The sequence below is a fragment of the Otolemur garnettii genome, unplaced genomic scaffold (genome assembly GCF_000181295.1).
Source record: "Otolemur garnettii isolate 467f Iridium unplaced genomic scaffold, OtoGar3 scaffold00031, whole genome shotgun sequence".
NCBI classification, from domain to species: Eukaryota; Metazoa; Chordata; class Mammalia; order Primates; family Galagidae; genus Otolemur; species Otolemur garnettii.
The window spans coordinates 12,798,138-12,809,165 of record NW_003852426.1 but is presented as its reverse complement, the minus strand read 5'-3'; the positions used below and the strand labels follow the sequence as shown (position 1 = coordinate 12,809,165).

Sequence of the window (11,028 nt, the reverse complement as noted above, 5' to 3'; positions counted from 1 at the left end):
TGCTAAGTGGTAAAGCTGAGATGAGAAACCAGATCTCCTGATTCTAAGTCTAGAGTTGTCCTTTATGTTAAATTACGTATGTGAAAGCATCTTGGGAAAATAAAGCTTAGAAATTTGCACAAATGGGAAAAAAATTATTTCAGAAAATCCCAGTTATTAGCCTTTTTACTGGGAACTAAATTATAGTGGACATTAATAGCAACAACAAAAAAATAGTTTGGGCTTGTTGTAATAGGTGAAGGCAGCCATTATAAATTCCCAAATCCTATAGAAACATAAGGAAATGAATGATTTCGGAAGAACAGTAAGACAGTGAGATATAAGATGGATGGAGAACACCCATCTTATCCATTTGGTTAGGGGGAGGTAGGATTAAGGAACATAACTAGAAGGCTGTTACAATAAGCTAATGGGATGAGAAGTGGACTTAACAGTAGTGGTAGACTTTTTCCTTTTACTTAAATATAGAATTTTTTTAAATTATGAAAAATACATAAGAAAATAAATCAACCATTATCCTACTACCCAAAGATAACCGCGGTCTTGTATGTATTTTTATATACATCAGCTTGTGTTTTGTTATGTGGGCCTCCAACAAAACTGTAACCACGTAGAACAAACACGACTTGAAGGAGAAAACACTGATGGGACTTGGTGACAATTTAGATTGGGCTGAAGTAATTTTTTCTAGACCGGGTGTCAGTCAGGCGCAGCACCACCCTTAAAAAGCAAGAAATCGCGTCTCTATGGTTGTTCCTGCGCAAGAACAAGGGGATATACTCTCTCCTCTTGCTGAACTCTATGGTTTGATGACGTCTCTGTGACCCCGGAAGCAGTCCTGAAAGGTGGGGACGGCACGATGGCGGCGCGGACGGCTTTTGGGACTGTGTGCCGGCGCCTCTGGCAGGTACCGGGCGGGCTGGGGAGACTGGGCAGCCTGACGAGGACAGCTGCCACTAAATCTCGCTTTTACCCGCAGTTCTGGCCATCACGAGCCCTTCTGATGTTTATTCCTCACCTCGGGCCATATGCAGGAAGGTAGCGAGAAAGGGGCTGAGTCAAAGCGAACTTAGGAACAAGAAGAATCGTAGAATGTCAGAGCTGGAAAGGATACTGTATTTCTTATGTTCCAAAACTCCTCCTTTCACGTTTGCAAAATAAACTGAGACTTAGAAAAGACGAGAAACTTTCCTTACGAATATTAGGAGCTGAACTGGGGCAAGATCTCAGACAGTTCCCATGAAACTGAATTGAGATGTCCTGACTCCAGAGATTGTGCGTTTTACAGGAGTCGAAGGAGTGGATTAGATAATTTCTGTTCAGTGCTTTAGAGGAGAAGCAAAAACTTAAGCAGCGGTTCTCAAGCTTTTTTGGCCTTCCATCTTTGGAATTGAGGACTCTAAGGAGGTTTTGTTTTTGTGGATTTTAGCCACCTATATTTAGCTAAAACTGCGAATCTTAAAATTGCTTATTTAAAAGTAACACATACATTACATGTTAACATAGTTAGCATTTTATGGACAGTAACGATTTTCTGAAACAAAAACAAAATCTCTTTAATGTCTGGTTTAATAGAAGACAGTTGGATTTTCATTACATCTACACCTCTTGCAGCCACAGGAAAAGGAAACTACACTGGTGAGAGAATTAGAGTATGAAATTTGTAAATAACGTCATAGTATTATTATAAAAATAATTTTGATTTCCTAGACGCCTGAAAGTGTCTCAGAGACCCGCCCCTCCGCCCCTCAAGGTTCTCAGACCACACTTTGAGAACCATGATTCTTAAGAATCAGATGGTGATAGGGGTTGACATTTTTAACTACTGTATTAAGAGAGAATTACCCAGACAGCCCTCCTTCCAGCCCCCCACTTCAAAAAAAAGAAAAAATTCAAGAGTTGATTTGTGAGTGTAGTAGTATGTTAGTCTCTCTGTTTTAAAACCAGAGGTTTGTGGTGTCCTTTTGAACAACTGGATTGCAGAATCACTGGCGTAAATGTGGAGAAGGAATTTTGTATCTGATTATCTATAAAGTACGGCACATACTTCCTACTGCCTTGTATTGTGCCTGATATTTTTTCTTTTCTTTCTTTTTTTTTTTTTTTGAGACAGAGTCTCAAAGTGTTACTCACACCAACCTCAAACTCTTGGGCTTAAGTGATTCTCTTCCCTCAGCCTCCCAAGTAGCTAGAACTACAGGCACCCGCCACAGCACCGGGCTTTTTTTTTTTTTTTTAATTGCAGTTGTCCTTGTTGTTTAGCTGGCCCGGGTCAGATTCGCCCTTGGTGCGAATCCACCCTTGGTGCATGTGGCTGGCGCCTTAACCACTGTGCTAAGGGTGCCAAGCCCTAATTTCTTTTCTTCTTTTGTTTTTCCCCCTTGATCCAAGAAAGAATGTGGAAAGCTTTTATTTGTCTTCGTCTTTGGTAAAGAGAGAGGCACTAAGAGAAGACTTTTAAAACATATTTAGGTGACTTTCTGTTTTAATTAACTTGTGTTAATTGCTCATCTGCATTGTAATTTTTTTTTTTTTTTTGAGACAGGGATTTTGCTTTGTTGCCCAGGCTGATCTCAAACTTCCTGGGCTTAAACGATCCTCTAGCCCCAGATTGGAGAGTAGCTGGAACTACAGGCATGAGTGTTGGGGTTTTTTTTGCAATTTTTTTGGCTGGGACTGGGTTTGAACCTGCTACCTCCCGTATATGGGGCTGGTGCCCTACTCCTTTGAGCCACAGGCGCCGTCCCATGAGTGTTGTATTTTTAAGGAGTCTATTGTGCTTCCACTTTCTCAGGTTACACATTTAAATCTCAGAAAAACTTAAAGGACAAACAAGTAAATGATATATACAGTGCATTTCAGTTTTCTAAAACTAGAAACTTTTGTTCCACCAGGGGGAGCTGATAGTAAAGGATTTGGAAATGCTAGATTGTTACAGTATATGGCACAATGGGTATAAGTTGCAGTGAGTATTTCAAATTTCTAAGCTAGTTATCCCAGCCAAGCCCAGAAATAACATATGCTTTAAAAGATGTATGAGAGCTTCAGAAGAAGGGTTCTTTAGAATTCTTATTCTGACCCTTAATAAAATATAAAGTGCTTAGTAGTTATTGCTTAAAAATATTCAGGCAAAATAAGTATCATATTGAAGTGCAATTAATCTGTAAAAGTTTACTGGGGAAAATGAAGTCACATATGTTCTTTTCTCTTGCTGTGCCCATGTTTAATTCATGCCTGTTTTTTTAATCTGAGAAAAATTCTTCAGCCTAGGTTGTAAAAGATACTTAGTACTGTCTTTTGAGACTGCTTTTTGATTATCAACTCTACCATTGTCCTCTTTTTTTAAATAATGGAATCAAAGTTGGCCATTTTAGTTACCCAGATAGCTTCATCTGAAATAATGAGATACCCCTTTATTTGTAGCACCACTCATCTTTTGGGTTTTAGTGGAAATTGTGAATGGTCCGACAATCAATTTTAATTCTAACACATGTTCTCCCCCTACTTTTTTTTTTAAGGGCTTGGGCACTTTTTCTGTTAACAATTCTAAGAGCAGTACAGTAAAAAATGGTGGCTTTCTTCTGTAAGTATATAGTTGGGTATGCTAAATTAAACAGGGAAATAGGTTCTTGTGCTGGTTTACTTAGTTTTCTCTTTGTTCCTGTACGTAGCAGTACCAATATGAAGTGGGTACAGTTTTCAAATCTACACATTGATGTTCCTAAGGACGTGACCAAACCTACGGTACGTGCTTTCTGTTTCTTGGTATAATGAACTACTTTAGCAATAAGTTTTCCCTATTGTTTCATCTGGGGTTGTTACCCAAACACCACATGAATAAAAAAAATTGTTCTGGAATAAGGGCAAATGCACAAGATGTGTATTCTCTAATAATGTCCCTTGGTGCTCATGTTATCTTTAAAGGTATCCAGGTAAGTTCTAAAGGAATCAATTATGTACCAAATGACTGGCAATTAACATTCTCTTTCCTTTAGCTCAGCATAATTGAAGAGTTGTCATAATGATGTAGAATACTTGATGCTATATTATGGAAAAATATTTTTCTTGTAGCCTTCAAGTATTCTTTTTTCCTTGTTTTCATTTTAAATACTGAACCTGGACCTGGGCAATGCTTTATTGTTCACAGTGAGGAAGAAGGCCAGGCATGGTAGCTTGTGCCTGTAATCCTAGCACTCTGGGAGGCCAAGGTGGGTGTATCACCTGAGCTCACAGGTTCAAGATCAGTCTCAGCCAGAGTGAGACCTCATCTCTAAAAATAGCTGAACATTGTGGTAGGCACCTGTAGTCCCGGCTACTTGGGAGACTGAGGCAAGAGCATCACTTGAGCCCAAGAGTTTGAGATTGCTGTGAGCTGTGATTCCACGGCATTCTACCAAGGGTAACAAAGTGAGACTCTGTCTCAAAAAAAAAAAGAAAATGTTTAAGACACAGTGAAAAAGAGCATTAGTACAAGTAATGGAAGTCTGGAAGTACTTATGTAACCTCATAGAAGCCATGATCTCATCAACCCAATTTTTTGTGTTATTTGTAATTTTTAAAAATCCTTACAAATTCTAAATCCTTCCATTTCTACCCCTCCCTTTAACAGTGTGGTGTGAATCCTTCTAGAGATTTATTTATACATACTCATTTTATCTATGCATACGTACACTAAAATGGAATTGTGTTATACATGTACTGCTGTTTCCCCCGACCCCCACCCACCAAATGCTTAACAGATACTGGGTATAGTTCTATGATATTAGCCTGTCTCCAGCTCAGATGCTGCAAGGGTCAGTCCTGTAAGGACAGGTGACAGGATGGGCAGCTACTCCTTATTCTGTCTGCTTGTTGCCATGTCGGAAATCAGACTGATTGATGCTAGGCCATCTAAATCTAAGCTGAAATCCACATTTTCATGTGACGTCTCCTGATTTTTAATATTTGTAACAAATTTAAAATATTTTAGAAACCCTGTAAGGATCAATTAGAATACATTCAGGGGTGTCCTCGGGCTGCATGCAGTATGTGAGGACTTTTCTGCTTATCTGTGGTGGCATGTATCACAAAAATTGTGCATAGACCTGATTTTTTTGGCCATCAGCTTTCATTAATGTTTGTGTATTTAATATGTGGCCCAAGACAACTCCTCTTGTTCTAATGTGCACTGACTGAGAAGAAAAAAGGTTGGACACCACTTGAGGGCTCCATTCCCTCTTCCACATCCCTCAACTTAAATGACATAGAATATCAATATATTCTATTCCAGCAGCCCCATTTGGAGTAATTGAGAATGGCTATCTAGCTTCCTAGCTAGATCTCCTTTCAAGGGTGAAGTGATTTAATCCTGAATCATCGGATTAGTGATACAATTTACCAGTTTAATGGATAAATGAAATGAAGGTAATTTACCTCTTGGAAGAAAGTCAAGAATGTCAAAGCCATTATTTCTAAGATCTTTCAGTATTAGAGTGGAAGAGGTAGAAGTTATTGGTATAGTCAGCGTCAAAACACTTTAATCAGAAATGAGTAATTTTTATATTAGGGGAGGTAAAACATACATGAATAAAACCTCACAAAGAATATCAGTAGCTCACCTTTGTGTAACAATATCATTTATAAGCACTTTAATCTGTGTTTTCTTATTATTTTCCTTGGCAAAATTCTGTGAGCTATAGAATAGGTATTACTCAGTTTTATATATAAGAAAACTAAAGTGCAGATATTTATGTAAAGTACTTACTATATGATTTGGCCATTGTCCTTCAGCCACAAGTAGCAGAGTTTATTCTTAATCCAGTTCTTCTGACCCAAGCTGCTTTGGTTAGCAGACTCTAAAGTCCTTTATCATTGTGAATTTAGGGCTTAGTAATTCTTAAGTTGGAAAATTCCATTAGTGATTTTGTAGGTTGCCTTGAAAATCCTTTTGATTCCCACAGTATTTTAACAGATTCTGAAGCTCATTGTACAAATTTGAACATGATAATATCTAATACATAAGCTAACAGAGTTATTTTACTCAGCATTTTTCTCCCCATTTATTAGTAAACTCTAAAGTTGTTCAATTGAGGATTATATGTTAAATTTGCTAGTTATAAGTATTAGAGAAACCACAGCTGAAACTTTACTTTTTGATTTTAGTTAGCCATTTCTGATGACTTTGCTAGTTATAAATATTAGAGGAGCTGTAACTGAAACTTTTCTTTTGGTTTTAGATAACAATTTCTGATGAACCAGATACATTATATAAGCGCCTGTCAGTTTTAGTAAAAGGCCATGATAAGGCTGTATTGGACAGTTATGAACATTTTGCTGTGCTTGCTGCCAAAGAACTTGGTATCTCTGTTAAAGTGTGAGTATGACCTTTCGCAATCTGACTTATTGGTGTTATAATATGATCAACCAGGAACATGGTACTGATCTTAGGTAGGTCCAGGCTCTTAAAATGGGGTAGAAACACATGATGGAAAAGTTTAGGCTTGTCATATATAATTCTAAGCAAGATCATCCCTTCATTTCTACAAGAATTTTTAAATACATATGCTAGAATGAAAGAATAAATAAGGAAAATAAAAGAAATCCTTTTTCTAGAAATCATGTTGACAAAATGAGACCCAAAAAGCCCAAAAGTCTGGGATCTGCAGGGGGCAGGGATGTAGAACAGGTGAGCAAACAGTCCTTTTAACCCTTTGGATAAGATGATCTTGGGATAATATATCCATTGTTTGAAATCTGCTCTAAGAAACACCTCTCACCTGGTAATTTCATGCATGAGCAAGGTGAGCTTCCTGTAGCCTTGGAGTCACTGCAGGGTCAAGTAGAATTGTCTCCTTTGTCTTGTCATCTGCTCCTTCTGATGTTGAATAAGGCCCATTTGGACCTTTGTCAGAGTCTGGCCTACAACAAAAACAGAAGGCCACACTGTTTCCCAGAACATGCTTTTCAATTTTGTGATTGTCAGTGTGTCTATAGATTTTCCTAAAACAATGCACATATAACAGACATTACCACCACACTGGTGCTTCTCTTCACGATGTGTACACAGTAGAACCTCTGTAGTCAACGACCTCCCTACATCAACCACTTTCTTAAGTTGACCTAATTTTCATAGACTGGACATGTGCCACATAAACTCAGTGGAAAACTGACCTCTATATATTGACAACCTCTGTGTATTACATCTTGACCACTTGGACTGTGACATACAATATTAATTTACCCTTTATAACTTGACCAGTTGAGTCTGCTGTACGCCAAAGGGTAGAAGGTATGGGTTTTACCCCTTAGTTATATTATTTAGTATAAGTTCTTTTCTCATGTTTTATTACCACACGTTGGATTAGGCCTAACATCCTATTGTTTTATCAAGTGTTATGGAAGATTTTTTGAACATGAAGGACTAGATTGTAGGTACATTCTACAATTACTGAAAAATTTTACAGTTAATCAAGACATCATGGCTCAGCGCCTGTGGCTCAAGTGGCTAAGGCGCCAGCCACATACACCTAAGGTGGCGGGTTCGAATCCAGCCCGGACCCACCAAACAATGACGGCTGCAACCAAAAAATAGCCGGGTGTTGTGGTGGGCGCCTGTGGTCCCAGCTACTTGAGAGGCTGAGGCAGGAGACTCGCTTGAGCCCAGGAGTTGGAGGTCGCTGTGAGCTATGAAGCCACTGCACTCTACCCAGGGGGATAGCTTGAGGCTCTGTCTCAAAAAAAAAAAAAAAATCAAGACATCATGACCCAAAGGAAAGAACTCAAAGAGCTGACACCAAAGGAAAGGTTGATCTTCTAGGTTTTCTGGAAAGCAACAGCCTAAGAAAGATGGCAGAACATTTGATGTCAGCAAGACCACAGTTAGTAACATCCAAAAACATAAACATGAGTACCTAGAGAGAGATGGAAGGAAAACAGAGACCTAGAGTGGAAAGGAGGAAACTTCGCTTCATGAAGTCAGTGAAGCAAATGAAGTAAGCAAATGACGGCAGCTAATGCCCAAGTCTCTGGGCCAGTGATCTAAGAAGTTGATTAAGAACTTCACACAGGAATTTGGGGTAGCAAATTCTTAAGCATCAAGTCTTTGGCTTGAGAAATTTAAACTGCAACAGGAGATCTCCCAGAAAGTCTTACGTGGTTCCAGTAGAAATTGTGGAAAACTTCATCATAAAGTTCTAGACTTCACCAGAGGCTTCAAAGATGAGAACATCTTTAACACTGCAGACTCTTTTTTTCAGGGCAATGCCTGACAGGAGCCTCATCATGAAGGGTGACACTTATATAAGAGCAGAAAACTTTCCAAAGAATGTTTTACAGTTCTGCTTAGTGCTAGCTCAACCAGAGAGAAACTAAAGCCCTTGGTAATTGGTCAGTCGGCAAAGCCACGCACATTTAAGAACCGGAAACCCACAGACCTCCCCATACATGGATGACTGTTGCCCTCTTTGAAGAATGGGTAAGGGGTATCAGCTGAGAAATGAATAAGAAGCAACAGTCTATTCTACTGACAATGGACAACTGTCCTGGCCACCCACTAGTGAATCATCTCACAAGCGTGACACTGAAATTTCTGCCTCCAAACATGACCTCAAAAGACCCAGCCTCCTAACTGAAGCATCATCAAAACATTTAAAATGCACTACTCAGCCCACCTTATGCAGTGGGTCATTACTAAAACAGGAAGCTATGGTCCATCTGTGGAAATAACTTCTTCCACTGCATCAGTTAATGCTCTGGATACTGTCCAGTAGATCAATTCTGCTTGGAATAAAGTTCAGCCAGAAACAATACAGAAGTGTTTGAAGAAAGCCGGATTTGTCACAACCCTGGAGCACAATTTTTGCGCCCCATCAGATAGTCCATCTCTCATAGCAGAACTCAAAAGGAGTAGATTTTGAAGGTTTTGTTGCAACGTATGATGAGGTGACAACCTGTAATGAATCTAACCCAGAAGCAGTTTTCCAAGCAAAGTACAGCATAAAAGTGCACAAAACACAGCTTGGCGCCTGTAGCACCAGCCACATATACCAAGGGTGGCCCATTCCAACCCGGCCCAGGCCAGCTAAACAATTGCAACAAAAAAACGGCCAGCCGTTGTGGCAGGCACCTGTAGTCCCAGCTACTTGGGAGGCTGAGGCAAGAGAATCACCTAAACCCAAGAGTTTGAGGTTGCTGTGAGCTGTGGTGCCATGGCACTCTACCGAGCGCGATATACTGAGACTTTGTCTCAAAAAAAAAGTGCATGAAACAGCTAACAAGGAAACAAGTGGAGGTGACAACAGAAATTGCAGAGACTACAAAAGAAGAGGACGTCTTTAAGTCATTTGCTGCAAAAAAATACCCAGTACACTGAGTGGTATAGCCAGTGTTGAGAATGCTTTCTCCACTTATGTTTGTAATTTGAATACGAAACAGTCCAAGATTGACTTTTTCCAGAAAGAATGATGAAATAGTAAATCTATTGATTTTGTGTGGTATTGAATGTATGATTCTACTGTGTTTTGATTATGTATGATTTCATATGATATTCTCTAATAAAAGTTGTACAAGAAAGTTAAATACATAGCAGTACAGTAGGCCTAGTTGCTTACGTTGACTACCTCCATATGTCAACCAGTTTGTTATAGTCCCTTGGCTGGCCAGCTTGCAGAGGTTCTGCTGTCTTTGGTCAGTAAAGGACTCAGGGTGTAAAAGCAGGCATGTGTGTGCACACACATAGTTGCATGCTAAGACTCAGTTTGGGGCCTGTGGGAAAAGATTCCTATTGTCTGTCGTGTTTATTTTGGTGTGAACTTTATGATAGCAGTTGCTGTTACAGATGACAGCCTTGACAAATAGAAGTCTATAAACGGTAGTTAATGCCTGTAATCGAGTATAAGCCTGACCTGTAAAATTGTGGAATCATGCTTCAGTATCAGTGACTCATATTTTAATATCAGTACATTGTTTTGCCCATTAATTTCAGTCATGAACCTCCAAGAAAAATAGAGCGATTTACTCTTCTCAAATCAGTGCACATTTTCAAGAAGCACAGAGTGCAGTATGAAATGAGAACACTTTACAGATGTTTAGAGGTGAGTTGATTTCAGACATTGAGGCCCTTTGAAATACCCCAAATGTCACACCAGCATACTTGCCTTAGTATTGATTGAGTTGGCTTCCTTTCAGCCAGCCCATGCCCATTGGTTGTAGAGAAGGTAGATGTCTTATTGTGTCAATGGAAGCAGCATCATAAAAAATATCAAGCTCATAGGCATCCTTTACATTAGTACTTTAACTCAAGAGTGTAGATTATGCTGGCTAATTTTTAAACAGTAAGATAGCATTGGAATAAGTTTGCCCCTATTTCAGAAATCCTAGTTAAGTTTTTACACAGTTCTAATAGTTCTTTTCACATGCTAACTGGACTTTCCAGGTCAGTGATGTGCAGCATGAGGCTTTTCATTCATCTGTTATTTGTGCATCCACTATGGCCTGCATAGTGTTGTGGTTAAGGTGAGCATGGGTTCTAGAGTAAGACTACCAGTCCTGAAGTCCAGGTCCTGGCACTTATGAGCTAAGTGACCTAACCTCAATTCCTTCATCTATAAAATGGGAATAATAATGGTTAATGCTAACTTCTTACAAAGGTAGTGTGAGGATTAAATGGGATACTTATGTAAAGCACTTAGAATACTCCCATTGCATAGTAAATGATTGGTGAGTGTAATTAAAACAAGCTTACATGTCTTTTATATGGAAAGTACTGTACTAGTCATTGAGGATACAAAAGTCATAGTCATAAAGTTAGTGTGAGTGTTAAAAAACTCTTCCTACTTGTTAAAAAACCAATCAGAAACATCTCACAGGGAAGCTCATAGGAAATCTCATATTAATCCTATTTAATAATCTAGTACCATTGTCTGTCCCAGCTGTTCTGGGAAACTCTTCTAAGTACACTGCTTTGATACCATGCTTGCCACCTGTGTTCTGTGGAGCCCAGGCACTGCATTTATGAGGAAAGAGGAATTGGCTCGGTGCCTGTGGCTCAAG

General features: G+C 39.2%; 1 protein-coding gene across 2 annotated transcripts in view; it reads left to right on the top strand.

Annotated features, from left to right (window-relative positions):
- Positions 1-805: 805 nt before the first annotated feature.
- MRPS10 (mitochondrial ribosomal protein S10) overlaps positions 806-11,028 on the top strand; it is a 12,350-nt gene continuing 2,127 nt past the window's right edge. The window contains exons 1-5 of one of the 2 annotated variants that reach the window (XM_003789191.2): positions 806-907; positions 3,519-3,583; positions 3,672-3,744; positions 6,216-6,352; positions 9,962-10,070. In XM_003789191.2, the coding sequence (XP_003789239.1) occupies positions 860-907; positions 3,519-3,583; positions 3,672-3,744; positions 6,216-6,352; positions 9,962-10,070 (432 nt within the window). In that variant the 5' untranslated portion in view covers positions 806-859. The remainder of the gene's footprint in view (positions 908-3,518; positions 3,584-3,671; positions 3,745-6,215; positions 6,353-9,961; positions 10,071-11,028) is intronic. The other variant, XM_012804866.2, reaches the window with a different exon arrangement.